The 19,366-nt window shown below is 35.9% G+C and overlaps 1 protein-coding gene across 3 annotated transcripts in view; it reads left to right on the forward strand.

The window, feature by feature from the left end:
• Glcci1 (glucocorticoid induced 1) overlaps nt 1-19,366 on the forward strand; it is an 84,459-nt gene that overhangs the window by 27,376 nt on the left and 37,717 nt on the right. For all 3 annotated transcript variants that reach the window (XM_012948270.2, XM_045159978.1, XM_045159979.1), the window contains exons 2-3: nt 2,880-3,031; nt 19,271-19,357. In XM_012948270.2, the coding sequence (XP_012803724.2) occupies nt 2,880-3,031; nt 19,271-19,357 (239 nt within the window). The remainder of the gene's footprint in view (nt 1-2,879; nt 3,032-19,270; nt 19,358-19,366) is intronic.

Raw genomic sequence — 19,366 nt, forward strand, 5'->3', positions numbered from 1 at the left:
GTATAACAAAATAGTGAAAAATGATATGACAAATTACAACAATAAGTGTAAGTGGGATAAACTCAATTTTACAACAAAAAGCCTAAGAATATCATTACACAGTGTATATAAGATACACACATAAAAAACCAAAATGATTCAAAATACTTGAAAAACAGTAAGCATATGAGGCAAATTATAACAAAAAAAGTAGAAGGGAGCCACAATGTTGAGTTTGATAGTACTTAAAAGTAAAAAGTAATAAATGAAATAGATTATGGTGCACATAAGCCATAGAAATGCTGCCACACACTTACGTGTACCGAAGTACTGAAGTATATGTCAAAAGTTTTCCAGAGAGAGGGCTGGAGAGATGGCTTAGCAGTTAAGGTGCTTGCATGTGAAGCCTAAGTTTAGACCCAGGTTCGATTCCCCAGTACCCACATAAAGCCAAATATACCAGGTGGTGCATACATCTAGAGTTCGTTTACAGCAGCTAGCTTGAGGCCCTAGTGCACCCAATTTCTCTCTCTCTCTCTCTCATTTGTAAAGAAAAGCTTTATAGAGAGAGACCCTGTAGTAGTAGAATGTAGTAGTTTAGATATTGTAGAGTGGCAGATCAAGCCAACTCTATGTTCTATAACCTTATTACTTGATAGGTAAGACAATTCTGTATCCTAAAAAAAATAGAACTGTGCTTTATCCATTGTTCATAAAAATTGACCATGTTTTTGCTCACTAAAAATATTTCAAGTGACTCCAAAAGAGTAGAAATCATATTCTGCCTTTTAGTGCACATCAAATTTAAAAAAACATATTTTTTATTTATTTATCTCTACAGGGGCAGGGAGACAGAGACAGAGAGAGGGAGAGGGAGAGGGAGAGGTAGGCCAGTACCTGTAGCCACTGCAAACAAATTTCAGATGCATGTGCCATTTTATGCATCTGGTTTTACTTGGGTACTAGGGAATTGAACCCCGGTCATTAGGCTTTATAGGCAAGTGCCTTAACTACTGAGCAATTTCACCAGCTCCCCCCGACAGTAAATTTTTTTCTTTTGTTTTCTTAAAAACATTTTATTTTTATTTATTTATTTGACAGAGAAAGAAGGAAGGAGGGAGGGAGGGAGGAAGAGAGAGAAAATGGGCGTGCCAGGGCCTCCAGCCACTACAAATAAACTCTGGATGCGTGCACCCCCTTGTGCATCTGGCTAATGTGGGTCCTGGGGAATCAAACCAGAGTCCTTTGCCTTTGCAGGCAAATGCCTTAACTGCTAAGCCATCCCTCCAGCTCCTTCTTTTGGTTTTTTTGAGGTAGGATCTCACATTAGCCCAGGCTGACTTCACTATGTAGTCTCAATGTGGCCTTGAACTCATGGTGATCCTCCTACCTCTGCCTGGCGAATGCTGGGATTAAAGGTATGAGCCACCATGCCTGGCCCACAGTAAATTTTGATTAAGTAATAAAGATAAGGATGAACTATTTAATAAGTTTCAGATTTTTGTAATAACTTTTGGGTCAAGGAAATCACAGTGTATTTCTGTGATATCTAGATAATATGCCATCAGTGTGGTCTGTATACTACACATTGTGTTTTATTTTTCTGATAAACTACTGGTGTGTTCTGGTTTCAAAAGGATAGTTAAAGGACTGTATTCAATGTCTCTTGATCTTTGGTAATGTCCAAGGCATTTTGTATAATGTGAGATGGGTCTGTAATCAAAGGTCTCGGAAATTTACGATCCACTGGACTAATTGTAGATATACAATTGATAGTATCCATCTGTTGGTTATCTGTTTACTTGGGACGGATATATGGAAATCTCTCTGTAGTTTATTTATGCTAGGTATTTTATGTGTCGGTCTTGATATAATTGTGCTATCTATATGGGGAAGAGAATTAGATTGTTAGGTTGAATTGATAAACTATATAGAACATCCAGAGATCTTGGTTCCTTTTTTCTTCTGTCCCCTTGTTCTTTTTCATGAGATAAATATCTCTGATGCTTTGAATTCTTTATATATAAGTAAGGAAGTTGGAATAAATTATAAAACATTTTTTTTATTTTGTGTTGCCATTAATGAATTCATTAAATATTGAACGTCAACTTCCTTTCAGTCTGTATTGTCTAAAATTATGCTATGGTGGGAAAGAAAGACAAGCATCTAGGGTGAAATCCAATGGAAGTGAGGATCTCTTAAACAGAAGGAAGGAGATAAAGGACATTGGGGAAGCTTTTACAACAGCAGTCTGACATATTAGCTGGTCTTGGAGATCAGTAAGAGTTTGTCAAGTGGACATGGAAGGAGAGAGTTCTAGGCTGAGGAAATAGCACTGTGTATAAAAAAGGCAGAAACAGCCTATTTTACTTTTGGAAAAATAAAAATCATGTGATTCTGAGCATGGGATTATGACAAAGTAGCAAGATAATAAGCATTGAGCTATATGGGAGGGAAATTGTGAAAGAATTTTATGTTATATAGGTCCTAAGTTAGAGAAAATAGCCATGGAATTTGTTTTAGCAGTTGTGGGGGAGGCACTGTATGATTTAGTTGAAATAGTTGCAGAGATAGCAGCTAGAAAATTGGTGGGTCATGAGACATGGTGGAGTCCTAATTAAAGTTATAGCAGCAGAGATTATAACATAGATTTTATTACAGGTTTCTAAAATGGATGAACTTTAAAGGGTATGTGGAAGCCCTCAAGTATATTTCTTATATAAACAAATGTGATTTCTTTGGAAGAAGATCCATAAATGTCTTCATTGTCTTCAAATTCAGGACTATTAGGCTTTCTTTGTTGTAGAGAAAATTTTTGGAAAGATATTTACAAGCCATAAGTCTCAAATAATTATAAAATTTACTGTAACATCTGTTCTTTTTTTTCCCACTCTCTTTAGTGGACAGGCCAAAATCTCAACAGATTCGCACCTCTAGTACAATAAGGCGGACCTCTTCTTTGGATGCGATAACAGGACCTTACCTCACAGGACAGTGGCCACGGGATCCTCATGTTTACTACCCTTCATGTATGAAAGATAAAGCTACTCAGGTAAATTGGGGAATCAAAACCAGTTCATTTATCTTGATCACAGTGAAGAAAATGGAATGTAAATGAATTTTTTAAATTCAAAATATTGCCAAACAAAAAAGAAATATGGGCTGGAGAGATGGTTCAGCAGTTAAAGCACTTGCCTACAATTCCCCAGTACCCAAATAAAACTGGACTGGAGAGATGGCTTAGTGGCTAAAACACTTGCCTATGAAGTCTTAGGACACAGGTTCGATTTCCCAGCACTCATGTTAGCCAGATGCACAAAGTGAGTAGAGTTCATTTGCTGTGGCTAGATGCCCTGATGCCCTCCTTCCTTCATTCTGCCTATCTTTCTTCTCTCTCTGCTTGCAAATATATAAATAAAAAAGAAATATGTTTCTTATCTCCAGGATAATTATGTTTTATCATCTGGATTTAAAAGTTTAATTTTTTTAAGGTTTTTAATTAGGGCTGGAGAAATGGCTTAGAGTCTAAGGTACTTTCCTGCAAAGCCAAAGGACCCAGGTTTGATTACCCAGTACCCACGTAAGACAGACACATATAATGGATGGCACATGGCATATGGAGTTTGTTTGTAGTGGCTAGAGTCCCTGGTAAGCTCATTCTCTCTCACATTGTCTTTTAAATAAATAAATATAAAATATCAAAAAAAATTTTAAAAGTTTTTTAATTAATTAGAGAATGAGAATGGGTACACCAGGGCCTTTAGCCACTGCAAATGAACTGTAGACACATATGTCACCCTGTGTATGTGGCCTATGTGGGTAATGGGGACTCGACCTGTGTCCTTAGACTATATAGGCAAGCACCTTAACTACTAAGTCATCTCTATAGCCCAGTTATTTTATTTTACTTATTCATTTATTTGTTTATGAGACAGACAGATTGAGGGAGGGAAGGTAGGAGAGAATGGGTACGCCAGGGCCTCTAGTCACTGCAAATGAATTTCAGATGCATGTGCCACCTTGTGCATCTGACTTTACATGGGTACTGGTGAATCGAACCAGAGTCCTTAAGTTTTGCAGGCAAGCACCTTAACTTGATGAACCATCTCTATAGCCCTGCCTTGGAGTTTTAAATATTTAATAAGTGATAGTCTATATTAAATGATTTTGTAGACTTATACTATAGTTTTAAGACTTGTGATACAGAAATGAAAATAACTAGTAGCCATATCAGAAAATGTATTTTTTTGAAAAAATGTTTTCAGCTTTTGAAAATAGTTTAGAGATATCAGCAGTATCTAACAAAGTTTATGGTGAAGGTTTTAGTCACGTCTAGAAATAGAAAGAAAATATATCTGTTACATTTTTCTCTATTTGTAAAAAAAACATTACTGATCTTTGGAATTTAAAAGCATTTTCCTCTTACATAAGGAAAAAATGTCTAAATATTTCTATTCATGACTATCTGAATAAGTCTTTGCCATTACTTTATTGGCATCATGAAGTATATTAAAATATATAAGAGAAGGCTACTAGTGGGCATAACGAATATGTAGCATAAGTATGAAGATGGAAATTGTTAAAATAGTCACAGAGGGCTGGAAAGATGGCTTAGTGTTTAAGGCATTTGCCTGTGAAGCCTAAGGACCCAGGTTTGATTCTCTAGTACCCACATAAGCCAGGTGCACAAGATGGTGCATGCATCTAGGTTTCATTTGTAGTTGCTAGCGGCTAGCGGCCCTGGTGTGCCCACTTTCTCTCTCTCTCAGATTAGTAAAAAAAAAAAAAAAAAGTTAATTGGCAACAGAGTGTGTAAGTAGATGCTTGATGAAGGAAGCATGTAGATTTAAGAATAAGAATTGGATCTTGGGATTAGGAGCCATGTTGTCCTAGAGAATACGGTACTAATGTTATGATGGAGTTGGAAACACAGATATTTGGTAGTAAGAGTAGTGTGGAGGGTAAAGAGTTCAGGATAGGTGTCTCTTTATCTGTGCAGTGATGATAGTGAAACCCAACTCATTGATGCATGATTATATATTATACTTACAAGTAAATATAGCAAATGCTATCAACTTGTGAGCCTAGTTATAGTAGACAAGGCTGCTTGTAACATTTGCAAGGTCTGTAGCAAACACAAACACCCATGTGGCACATATGTGTAAGTTAAATAGTTAAGTAAAATACATCTTATTTTCCCCCTTTGGGAGATAAATCTTCATATGGACTATAAGATGAGATTTCAACTGGAATTCTTAGATTTCTCAGTATTACATGACAAAATGTATCCACAAGTGCCAAGCAGATCCTAAGCCTAAACTCTGTTTTCTTTTCTGCTCTGTTTTTTTTTTTTTTTTTTTTGTACTTGGAGTTCCTTTATACATTTACAGATATTTTAGGATTCCATGCTTTCCTACTTCATCCTCACTGTTATGTTGCTTCCCTCCCTCAGGAAATATGAAACCCAGGGAATTCATCTTTGTACACTGTGAAGGTCAGGCTTCTAATTGTTTGATTCTAGATAGATCCAGAGCATACATAGTCTAAGACACAGGTAGGTTCATGGTATGCATGTTCTTTGCTCCTCCCCCAAGGACTCCTGGAGAAGGGTTATGTGTAGAACAGAGTCAGAGTAACTTGCCCTAAAGCTCTTAAAAATATTTTTTTACATGTGTGAGTGTGGGCATGAATGCCATAGCAAGTGTTTGGAAGTCAGAAGACAACTTTAAGGTGTGTGTGCTCCACTTATTTTGAGATAGGGTCTCTTTCCACTGTCAACAAACATCAGACTAGCTGGCCTACTAGCATCAGATTCAGGCTCCACCTCCCATTGTCATATGCTCATTGGTATCACAGATGAATGAGCACTTTGCATGAAGTTTTACATGGGTCCTGGGGAATTGAACCATAGGCAGAGAAGCTTTGCAAGTGCCTTTTTAAGTGCTGAGACATCTCCTTAGCCTAATTTCACCTTGATGTCCAGGAGAGCTTATCATGTAGTTTACTACATAATTCTTCATATGTCTTTATGCCCATGGGTACACTTGTGTATAAGCATGCCTATACATACTTAAACATGCATGTGGAGATCAGACACTGATGTCCTCAACCACTGTTTTATTCTTTGAGGCAGTTTCTCTCACCTGATTCATACAGACTTGCTCACCAGAAAGCCCTAGAGATCCTCTTGCTATAATTCCTTAGTGTGGGACTCAGGAGCATGCCATGTGCCCAGCATGTTATGTGGGTACTGTGTATCAGCACTTAGGTCTCCTTTGCTTGAATAACAGGTACTCTACCCATGGAGCCATCTCCCCAGCCCTACCATCATAAGTCTTAACTTTAAAAATGTAGAATATAGATTTTAAAAATACTGAATGCTGAAATGTTTGCAGGCCAAGCATACTGCTATCTACAACTTACTTTGAAATGAATTAAAAATAAGATGTATTGACTACAGATATATGATTGAGCAAAAATATAGAAAAACAGAGAGAATCTTAACTGTTGGCTTGTGAGTGTTCACTGAGCAATTACCATGTGTGTTGCCATGCTAGGGATTGAAGTGAGGGTATTCTGTATACTAGACAAGTGCTACCACTGACTCACACCCATAGTTTTTTAACTCTTTATATTATGAGCCAAGTGTGGTGGTGCATGTGTGCAATCCCAGGACTCAAAAGCTTGAGGCAAGAGAACAGCTAAACCAGTCTGGATTGCATAACAAAACTCGACTCAAACAAACAAAGAAACACTGGTTTAACTATTGTATGTATAAACCAAGCATTTTCATTTCCTTTTGTGTAAAGTTAATATATATGACACATATGTCCTCTGAGAATTAAAAGGTCAGGCTTCATAATTTTTAAGGCCATTTAGAGACATGGATCCTTGCCAGTTTCTTAGAATAATCTGTCTACCTTAGTAGAAAAAAAAAACTGAAAAATATTTGTAAAATTTAGGGTTATTGTATTAATCTTGCAAGTACAGCTTTTAAAAAAAAAATTATTTATTTATTTCTTTGAGAGCGACAGACACAGAGAGAAAGACAGATAGAGGGAGAGAGAGAGAATGGGCGCGCCAGGGCTTCCAGCCTCTGCAAACGAACTCCAGACGCATGTGCCCCCTTGTGCATCTGGCTAACGTGGGACCTGGGGAACTGAGCCTTGAACCAAGGTCCTTAGACTTCACAGGCAAGCGCTTAACTGCTAAGCCATCTCTCCAGCCCCAAGTACAGCTTTTTTAAATAAAAATTTATTACCAACTCTTAAAATTCACCTTTGGAGTAAAGGTTACTATGTACAAGCAGTTGTAGTATTTCCTTAACCTTTGCCTATAAGTGTGAACTATAATCTCTGGCCACATTTTATAAAACCTCTGTGTTTGAAAATATTAAGCTAATATATGCACTCACATAATATTACTTATTACTAGTCTCCACAGTAATAATCAAAGATTTTTTTGTGATTTCTCAGGTTTCATAGTAATTATAGCTCTTCAAAAATGTTGGCATTATTTCTTATTGGCACATGATCTTGATATGCTTTGGGTAAAAGCTTTAAAGAGCCTATACCTTTCTCCTAACATGGGGAAGTAAGAGTGTCTACTCCTGTTCATCCATCTAGGTCATTGCTAAGCATAACCTTCTTAATGACCTATCCATGTGATATGAACAAGAAATTAATCTTTGTAGTCCAAAGCTATTGATATGTAAAGATTGAATAGATGCCATTATATAATCTAGTTTCCTGACTAAGACCAACTTTTAACAATTTTTTGTAGGTCTTTAGAGCATAGTTTGTTTTTTTTTTTGTACTTAAAACCTTTCAAAATAATTAATGTGGGCATAAAATCACAATCAAAACAGAATGAAAGAAAATGTGCAAATACTAGAAGTTTTTCCCCAGTGTTTTGTCATTCACTTAACATTTTTCTTAATCTTATAAAAAATGAAGTTTTAGGTCTGGAGAGATGGCTTAGTGGCTAAGATGCTTGTCTGTGAAGCCTAAAGACCCAGGTGTGATTCCCCAATGTCCATGTAAGCCAGATGCACAAGGTGGCACATGTGTCTGAAGTTTGTTTGCAGTGGCTAGAGGCCCTGGCACTCCCATTCATTCATATTCTCTCTTTCTCAAATGATAAATAAATGCTAAAAAATGTAGTTTTAATAATTCCCCTGGTTTACCTTTGAGTTTTACATACCTATCTCTTTTGTTTTCTCATATATAAGGAGTAATTTTCTGTATGTAAGTACTGTGTACAAAATATCCCCTGGGAAAGTAGATGGTGTTTCTCTTCTACATATGGTTCTAGTTAATAGGCTGTGTACAAGTAAATGTATTCAGTCTTAAGAAAATTACTATGTTCTTGGATATATATTCCAATAAAATAATTAATTCAATGTTTTTTTTTTTTACATGAGTTAGAAAAGAAAAAAGTTACTTGCCTATGTACAGGATTTTCACTTTAGTCCCTTCCCTCCTCCTGTCACAGGATGCTATAGTAGCATCCTGTTCTGGTATTCTTTAAGCTCTTTCAGGGATACTTCGAGGCTACTTTTAATTCATCTATATTAAAATCAATACTATTTCAGGTTATATATTTCTTTTTTAATATTTTATTTTATTTATTTATTTATGGCAGAGAGAGAATGGGCACACCAGATCCTCTAGCCACTGCAAACAAATTCCTGATGCATGTGCCACCTTGTGCGTCTGGCTTACATGGGTACTGAGGAATAGAATCTGGGTTCTTAGGCTTCATAGGCAAGTGCTTTAACTGCTAAGCCATCTCTCCAGCCCAGGTTATATATTTCTTGATTTTATCTAATTTTGCTTAAAAAGTAATAAAATGGTCCATGTAATTTATAAGGGCATGACTAATGACTGCCAAATCCTTGGGCTTTCTCCTTAAGTAATTACTAACAATCTCTTTGTAGGGAGGGTCATGTGGATATGTTGAGAATTTGCTGTGCCTGTAGAAATATAATTTTAAATACATACACACATATGGAATCATACATTATACTAGCTTTTTTGCTTTGTTCATTGGCACTCCTTAAGTCCTTACGGCCTATTTAAGAGTGTTTCATGAAATTCCTCGTATAATATTTTATCTTGTGATATTTGTTAATACGATACTTTCAACTTAATCATATTGTATATTATCTAAGTAGAGTTATATATTTGTATTTATTCAGTTATTTGTGTCCTTTAAAACTTTTTTCTGAAAAGATCAACACATTTCTTGTCTGTTAAGCTATACTTATTATTATGTGGTTTTTCTTTGTGCTGCTATAATGGCTAGGGTCTTTTAATTTCCTTCTAATTTGTTTACTTAGTATTTTGTGTGTGTGGTTTTTTTGTGTATGCTGCTGTTAGATTAGGGTCACTAGTTACCTTTTAATTTGTTTACACAATATTTTAATTTGAATGTTCTTGATTCTTCAGCTAATTTCTTTTAGTTTTCCAAGCATATAACTATTCATGCAATAACAGTGCCTTCTTTCCATTTGTTCCTTGTTACAGGTTATAGGACTCTTAGAACCACTCAGACTAATGATTTTGATAGTCAATTCATTGTCCTTGTCTCTAGGGGAGTTTTATTTAATGGACATTATTTTGCTACGAAAAATATAATGTATACATGCTGATTTTATTAATGGCTTTTATTGTTTTAGCTAGTAGTGACTATTCACAGAGAAAGTTTTATTTCATTATATAGGTCATTTTTACATCCTATACTGTGAATTTCCTTCTTTAAAAAGTTCTATAGTAAATTTTGTGAAGTTACTCAATATTTGGTCCATTATATGTCTCCAGAAAAACGCTTTTTTATTTTAATTTTATTTATTTATTTGAGAGAGGGAAAAGGGGGGGGGGAGAATGAATGTGTCTGGGCTTCCAGCCACTGCAGATGAACTCCAGATGCATGAGCCACCTTGTTCATCTTGCTTAAATGGGTACTGGGGAATCGAACAGGGAATTGAACCGAGGTCCTCTGGCTTTGCAGGCAAGCACCTTAACTGTTAAACGATCTCTCCAGCCCCCAGAAATTCTTTTTTTTTTTTTAAATAAGTTATGGATATCTTTTTTTTAAATTTTTTTATTTATTTATTTGAGAGTGACAGACACAGAGAGAAAGACAGATAGAGGGAGAGAGAGAGAATGGGCACGCCAGGGCTTCCAGCCTCTGCAAACGAACTCCAGATGCGTGCACCCCCTTGTGCATCTGGCTAACGTGGGACCTGGGGAACCGAGCCTCGAACCGGGGTCCTTAGGCTTCACAGGCAAGTGCTTAACCGCTAAGCCATCTCTCCAGCCCCAGAAATTCTTTTTATAGAGACTTAAAATAAATATAGACAGTAGCAAATGAAATGCTTCTTAATATTTATGATACTTAATATTCAGAATAAGATGTAATTTTTTATGATGTAATCATTGGTGTTACTTGCTTCATAAAAAGGTCTTGCAAGATTCCCTTCCTTTGTGCTCCAATGTGGTGTAAATACCATCATTATCTGTCACTTGGGTCTGAAAGAATTTTATCTGTGAAATTTATTAACTTTGTTTATTTTGAATTATAGCTCTTTAGAAAATATGTTTCTTTCATGGCTCTTGGTCTCTTTTAGTTATATGGGAGGGAGATTTCATAACTTGTATTCTTTGACTTAAGCACAAGCAGGAGGATGACTTAAGCTCAGAAATTTGACACCAGCCTAGGCAATAAAGTAAGATCCCATCTTAAAAAAAAATAGAACAAAACATCTAGTCTTTGAAGAGTTAGTAATGGGATTATTGTATATTAAATGTATACTTAACACTTGTATACTTATGCTTCCCTTTCTCTAGATGGTCTTTTCTTAAACAACATATTATTTTAAATTAACTTTCGGATTAAATCTGAAACATCAACATGCTAAAATGTAGTAAAAATAGCAATTTGTTTTCCTTAATCTCGTAAAGCTACAGTGTGGGAAGTTTTATGAACATACCTCTTTGCCAGTATTTTTCTCTAGGAGTCCATCTTAAAAAATAATTATGTAGCATTTGACGTTAGCCAGCATGCAATCAATTACTAATTCTGAATGAAAACATATAAACATGTTGCCATTGAAATTAAACCACCCACCTTCTCCTCAGGTACCTGAAAAAAGGAGCTTGTTTGGGGAAGACATCAGTCAGAAGAATAGGTGATGATACCATATAAAATAATAAGAAGCTGGGCGCGGTGGTGCACGCCTTTAATCCCAGCACTCAGGAGGCAGAAGTAGGAAGATCACTATGAGTTCAAGGCCAACCTGAGACTACATAGTGAACTCCAGGTCAGCCTGGGTTAGAGTGAGACCCTACCTCAAAAAACTAAAAATTAATTAAATAAGTAACAAAAGAATTTTCAGGGCTTGGGAGATAGCTCAGCAGTTAAAGGGCTTGTTTGCAAAGCCTCCTGCTCTGGGCTCAATTCCCAGAACCTGTTTAAAGCCACATACAGAATGACACTTGCATCTGTGATCCCAATGTGCCTGTGATAGTAGGAGGTAGAACCATTAGAATCCCAAGCTCCTGGCTCAGCTACTCTGATATTCCTTGGCAGCCTGGCAGTTTTACAGTGACAAGAGATGCTGTCTCAAAGAAGGTGGAGTACAGTCACCTTGAAGTTGTTTTCTGACCTCCAGACAGGCACCATGACACATACACTTATCCCACATATACACAAGAACTTCCAGTTTCACTGTGTATGCTAGAAACTTCATTTCCTTACTAAAAGTCACATTTGGTACAGCTTGTTTGGGTTTCTTGTGCCTTTCCCAAGAGCTTGTAGTTGAAATTTCTATAGGAAGCAGCAATTTGTTTTTTGTCTTTTGTGCTTTGGCATCACAGATTCTTCTTAATTTTATGAAATCCTAATTGCCATTGCTTGCTATTATTTCCTACACTGACACTTTATTGGAAAGTCTTTTCCTGTTCCTATATCTTTAGGTGTTATCTATAGGTGATTTTACTATATTTTTCTCTAGTTGTTTTAGAGTTTCAGGCATTTATTTGTTTGTTTGTTTGTTTGTTTACTTATTTATGAGAGGAAGAATGGCATGCTAAGGCCTCTAGCTACTGCAGACGAACTCCAGACACATGTACTACCTTGAGCATTTGGCTTTTCGTAGGTACTGGCAATTGAACCTGGCTCCTTTGGCTTTGCTAGCAAGTGCCTTTTACCACTAAGCCATCTCTAGCCCATCAGGTCTTAGTTTGAAGTCTGATTTATTTTGAACCAATTTTTGTACAGTGAGAACAGTAGGGTCTGGTTTCCTTGTATATGTGGATATCTAGAAGTCTAAGCATCATTTGTTGAAGAAGCTAAACAAACAGCTCAATCAGTAAGTGGGCAAATTAAGCAGACAGGCAACTCTAAAAAGATGTAAGAGTACATGACAGTATAGAGGATTTTATAATCCTGGAGTTGAATGGCCAATATGCATGTAATATTCCTGCTTACGGAGTGTTATTTCTGGTTGCTAAAGGGATATAGTCAACTAATTAAAGCAAAATTCTAATTCATGAATAATTTTTTTTGTATTTTAAGAGATTTAAAATACTACCTTTAAAATTATTAGAGACTCCTACTTGCCGCTTGTATCAGTTACTTTCTCACTGCTGGCATATAATAGCTGACCAGAAGCATCTTAGGTAAGGAAAGAGATTATTTTGGTTTAGTTTTGAATGGAAGTCTATCATGGTAGGAGCAGACAGCCATATCAGCAAGGAAGAAGTAATAAGAGCAAGCGGGGCTGGGCAGTAACCTTCACAGTCCACCAGTATTGACACACCTCTTCCACCAAGGCTGTACCTCCTAAAGGTTCCACAGTCTTCCCAAACAGTACCATAAACAAACTGGGGATTAAGTATTCAAACACATGAGTCTATGGGAGATATTTTACATTCAAACCATGACATTGATTTGTAATAGATAATGTATCTTTTGAATTAAAAGTAAATACTATAGAGCAAAGGACCTTTCCCATATTTCTGCTAACAAGGTGGATTAGTTTTCTTCCCATTACTTGAGACAAAACTAGCTTGTTATCTTTGCTTCTTAACTAGTTTCAGATAAAATTATAAATAGGTATATTTATTTGGACTAGCCTTCTTACTGGTTCCTTGTCCTTTGTTGTCTGATATATTCATTCTCAACTAGTTACATCTTTTTGAGTAGTAAGTATTGTTTACTATAGAAAACACACTTGTGACAATGTGTTTTATGAATTAAGATTATAATTTAGAATTAGGTCATCATTTAGGTGATGAGGAATATACCATGTAAGACATTAACTGGTTTATATAAATGGAAGGCTTTTATATAGGAGAGATACAGGGTTAACCAAGTGAAAATTTCTCTGCTTTTGAACTTCTAGCTTTTGAAGGACAACTAATGCCTATTTCAGTGATGATAACACAAAATAACCATTGTTAAGCTTCTAGAACATAATAGCTACTGATAATTATTAGCTATTTTGTAGGAAAATCTGAAATTTCATTGTAAGCAAGTTTAAATACAGTAATGTTGAATTGAGTGGACAGAAAAATATCACTGTATACATAGTAAGTTATACAAATATGAACAGTAAATCTGGTTTGGCAGGAAATGGCATTGAAATAATACATACAACCTCATACTATAAGGGGGCTCTGAATAATTCAATGATTCCTTAAAGGTCTGTACACTTTCAACCTTTGTGTACCTTCTCTGCAGTTTTATAAGTAAAAAATGAAATGGTCCTTCAAATTTGTAGGTTCAGGAGGGTAAAACTTTTTTTTGGTTATGAAAACTACTTTTTTGGTCATTACATAAACACATGCTTTTACACTTAAGTGGATTTTTAAAAATTATTTATTTATTTATGAAAGAGAATGGGTGTACCAGGGCCTCTAGCAACTGTAAAGAAACTTCAGAAACATGTACAACCTGTTCATCTGGCTTATGTGGGTACTGGGAAATCAAACTTGTGTTCTTAAGCTTCACAGGCAAGCACTTTAAGTGCTAAGCCATCTCTCCAGTCCTTAAGTGGATGCTTTTTAGAATAATAGGAAAAAAGTGTTAAGTCATGTCCAGTAATCATCTTTGCTTCTATTTTTTGTCAGATATGAAAGATTTAAAAATCATTATATGTTAAACTCTAGTAAGATAAATGAGTGGTCACTATGATATCTTTAGTAATAAACCTGTATCTTACTCATTTTTATACATGTGTATATGTATGCATATGTGTATATGCATGTTCTCATGTGTATTGATGTGTGGAGACTGGAGGACAACCTGGGATGTCATCCTCAGGAAGGCTGTCTACCACCTTTTGAAACAGAGTTTGTCATTGGCACAGAACTCAATGGTTTGGCTAGGCTGGCTGGCCAGCATTTCCCAGGATACCTCACCATCTCTGGGATTACAGGCACTCGACACAAACCTTTTATATGGAACCTGGGGATTAAACTCAAGTCTGCATGCTTATAAAGAAAGTACTTTACCTAACTGAGCTTCAGAACTCAATAGTTTGGCTAGGCTGGCTGGCTTTCTCCCATCCTGTATGTTTACAGTGCTTTTAAACTTTCATTTTCCATCAAAATCATCTGGGCAGTTATTTAAAAAGCAAATGAAAATGATACATATGTTACTGGACCTTCTCTAAGAGTTTTAGATCTACTAAGTTTAGAATTGAATCTGGGGCTGGAGAGAGGGCTTAGCGGTTAAGCGCTTGCCTGTGAAGCCTAAGGATCCCGGTTCGAGGCTCGGTTCCCCAGGTCCCACGTTAGCCAGATGCACAAGGGGGTGCATGTGTCTGGAGTTCGTTAGCAGCGGCTGGAAGCCCTGGCGCACCCATTCTCTCTCTCTTCCTCTATCTGTCTTTCTCTCTGTGTCTGTCGCTCTCAAATAAATAAAATAAAAAATTTAAAAAAAAAAAGAATCTGGGAGCATATGATGAGCAGCAGGTCATCTGGGACTATACTTTTGATAATGAGCACAGAAATCAAGTTGGAGTTTAATAAAAAGAAATTGAGCATGCAGTTTACTGTTATTATCCAATTTCTAAAACATTTTGAAATCAGTACCCCTGACTTTATATTAAATAATTATGCAGCCTTAACCTTTGCAGTATTGTTTTTCAGCTGAGTCCTGCTGCTTTCTATACTCTTTGTTAACTGAAATACCTGTTTATATTTGTATCTACTTACATCTTACAAGAAAGGCAACGAATAATTATATTAAAATCATCTTTGGTGTTCCTTCATAATGCTTCATCAAAATAGACTTGTCATATTTTCTTTTAAATAAATGAATAAAAGTTTCAAAAGGTTTTGCTCCAAAGAGAACTAAATCTGTAAAGAATATTTTCATAAATATTAAAGGCTCATCATAAACCTATTTTAAAATGTTTTCATAATTTAAAGTAAATTTGAAATCACTGTAATTGATTTTAAGCTAATCCCACCTCACTTTTTAACTAAGTTTGTCAGTTTTATAAGTATAAAATAACTAGGGTTATAGTGACTAGATTATAAACTATATAATAAATGTCAAGGGCAATCATGAACTATGCAGAAATATATTTTTAAGCTTCAACATAAGAATGAGATTTTTCTGAAGTGATTAATTTCTTTTGGAGGTTGTGCTAGATTATTATTGAAAGTGAACATTTTCTTATTAGGAGTTAGAACTCTTTTTGAAATTAGCAAATCAGAAAAGCAGTATCAAGATATAAGGAACTAAAGTATCCCCTATCTTAAACTTAGTTGACTTAGATATATGTAATTTTTCTCTTATGTATTTATTTTGAAGCTTTTACAGTAGTGTGCAGTGGGATTGTTATTGGCCTATTTCACTTAAAGGAGAAGGCTTCCTTTGATAAAATAGCCTAAGCTTTGGAAAATTGGAGAGAGAGAATAAAGAATGATCTACTTCACCAAAGTATCTTTTTCCATAGATGGGATTTTTTCAAGTTAAGTACTTTTTTTTTGCCCTGATAGTAGAGGCAGTTGAGAAAGAAGAATCTCCTAAAGTATAGTGGATAAGGAATGTTCTGCTTATTATATATACAGTAATAAAGTTATTGAGGACTATTATCTTTCCAAAATGTTTGGGAGTAGTGTTTGGCACATTGCTAATAAATATACTTGCAAAATACTTGTTTTGTAATCATGTAAGAAGAAAGTTTAAATAGATTTTTCCATTTTTCCTTTTGTATGGTCTGTGTACATGTGTGGGTGTGTCTGCACATGTGTCTATACATATGTGTTTAGATCAGAGTTGAACATCAGGTGTCTTCTTCAGTCGTGCTCCTTGCTAATTTTTGAGGTTGTCTCTTACTAAACCCGGAGCGCACTGATTTGGCTATAAGTCAGGATGCCCCAGCAATCATCATGTCTTTGCCTTACAAGCTCTGGTTTACTTCACCATGTCCAGTTTTTTTTTAAATTAATTATTTATTTATTTGAGAGCGACAGACACAGAGAGAAAGACAGATAGAGGGAGAGAGAATGGGCGCACCAGGGTTTCCAGCCTCTGCAAACGAACTCCAGACGCGTGCGCCCCCTTGTGCACCTGGCTAACGTGGGACCTGGGGAACCGAGCCTCGAACCAGGGTCCTTAGGCTTCACAGACAAGCACTTAACCGCTAAGCCATCTCTCCAGCCCAACGTCCAGTTTTTATGTGGCTGTTTGGGAGCCGAATTTAGGTCCTCATGCTTGTGCAGCAAGCACTTTATTAATAGCTATCTACTCAGCCCCCGAGCAGGTACTTTAAAAAGTGTGTATAGTCTTAAGTTTTTAGAATACTTAAGTTATACTGTACATGGGGTAGAGATACTATATGTATTTCCTCTGAATTTATTTGACTAGGGTGTCTTTTTATTGTGTGTTTCTACTAACATTTAAGAATGAAATTAGGGGCTGTAGAGATGGCTTAGTGGTAAAGGCACTTGCCTACAAAGCCAAAGGACCCAGGTTTGATTCCCCAGTACCCATGTAAGCCAGATGCACAAGGTGGTGCATGTGTCTGGAGTTTATTTTCAGTGGCTACAGGCCCTGTTGTGCCCATTCTCCCCTCTTTCCCTCCCTCCCTCCCTCCCCTCTGCCCCCCCCCCCCCCCAGTCGCTCTCAAATAAGTAAAAAGAATGAAATTAGAAGTACACCTTTTCAAAAATTCTACTCCAGATGGTAGACAGAATTGCCTGGTCAGTGAGAGTGTGCTTCTCGGTAGTATACAAGGAAAGAACTTTTGCTACTTTGTGTGATTATTTTCCTTTTCAAATTTTTAAGCCTTTCTGAAACATTCACACTTAACAAATCATATTAAAATTAGTTTATCTTTGGTAGCTTCTCAAGCACACTTATAGAACATGACAAAATTTGACTTTATTTTTCTGAGAGTGTAGTTTTGATTTATAAAGGTTTTGGTCCTAAATCATTTGGTTTTTGGCAAGAGAATGCTACTTGGTAGAAAGACAAAAGTGTTAGGTCATGTAAATCCTCAAAATCTTGAGTAAAACTGTCATAATTAAATAATTCTCGAATAAATTATTAAATGTACAATTTTTGGGAGACCTATGTTATTTTTACATTGACTTACGTAGGACTAAACATGGGAAATTTTAGTAAGTTTTATTTGCACATATTTTACTTAATTTGTTATCTCTCATTCTTGTACTTGCCAGTTAAATGAAATGTTACTCTCAGTTCCCTAAGCAGCTTCAGCTGATATTAACCTGTTACTAACAGTTTGATGTTGGGGTGGCATGATTTTTAAGAGGTGGCAATTATTTTAAAAGTTGCCGTTGCATTTTGAGCTATATAAAGTAGAATAATTTTTCTTCATAAGAGCTTATATATTAGATTCAACTTCAACCTAAAATTTGTTTTAATTGTGTAATACAAAAAGTATTTTAATGCCACATATACTTATTGTGATAATCGTTACCCATTGCCTATCTTTAGAGAGTGTTTGCTTTCTCTAATTTACATTACACTGTTTTCTCACATACTAAGAATGCTATTTTAATATTGCTTGATTTTAAAAACCACTGAAGTTTTTATAGCAGTATTTGAGATTTAATATTTTGTGTTACATTTAATTGTTATCTATTAGTACTTAAGTGACTAAACATGTTTAAAATGATTCTATTTGGACATGTAGGTTAGTTTTTTTCAAGGCTGCATTACTTCAGTGAAACAATTATCTTTGTATTTTTATCTTTGTGTGTATGTGTGCACTCACACATATGTGTGCACGTGGACCATAACGTGTGTGGAAGTTAGAGGGACAACCTTGGGTGTTGGTTGTGTATGACAGGCTAGCTGGTCTATTACCTTCCAGGAATTTATTCTGGCTGTGGGAGCACTGGGATTACAGATGTGTGCTACCACATCTGGCTTTACGTGGGTTCTAAGTATCTCACATGTGGCAACTCTTTTTACCAACCAATCCATTTCCCCAGATTCAAATCATATTTTATATGAAGACACCTGATGCTTTACTCAAAAGATACTATATTGCTAATCCTTACTTCACAGGTGCAATAAACGTGGTAACATTATATACTACCCCTGTAGCTAGCTAAATGATGGAAATGATCTATGATACTTCTAATTCTGAGGTATTCTAACCATCCTTTTACCATTTCATATTTAGCTTGACTACACTCTATAAAAGCCCAGATATGCAAATTTTCAGACTCTTTTTGAATTTGACAAATAAGTTTTGTTGTAGTTGATGTGAAGGTGAATCTTGGATTGATCATATTTAATTTAGCATTTAAAGAATTTTAGATAGCTTCCTAACTTGTTTGTGCTAAGAATCTTTTTCTGTGTATATGGTGAATGAGTATGGTATGCATGTATTTATGTATACATAGTTTGTATGTATGTGGGTACACATGCACATGTGTTTGTGTAAAGGCCAGAAGTAACATCAAGAGCTTTCCTCAATTGCTGTTCACCTTATTTTTTGAAATAAGGTCTCTTACTGAATCCTGAGTTCACTGACTCAGCGAGACTAGCTAGCCAATGAGCCTTGGATTCTCTCTCTTCACCTACCCAGCACTGAGATTATAGACATATGCCACCATATCCAGATTTTACATGGGTTCTGGGAATCTGAAGCCTAGTACTCATGCTTGCTGGGCAAGCACTTAGCTGAATGAACCATTTCCCCTGCCTCTATGCCTAAGAATAAAAATTCTCTCTTAGTTACTAGAAATTAAGGAATAGAGACAGAATTCTTACATTTTGATTTGTTTGATTTTAGACTCCTAGCTGTTGGGCAGAGGAGGGAGCAGAAAAAAGATCACATCAGCGTTCTGCATCATGGGGAAGTGCAGATCAATTGAAAGAGGTAAATTCT

This window comes from Jaculus jaculus, chromosome 10, assembly GCF_020740685.1.
Source record: "Jaculus jaculus isolate mJacJac1 chromosome 10, mJacJac1.mat.Y.cur, whole genome shotgun sequence".
Lineage (NCBI taxonomy): Eukaryota > Metazoa > Chordata > Mammalia > Rodentia > Dipodidae > Jaculus > Jaculus jaculus.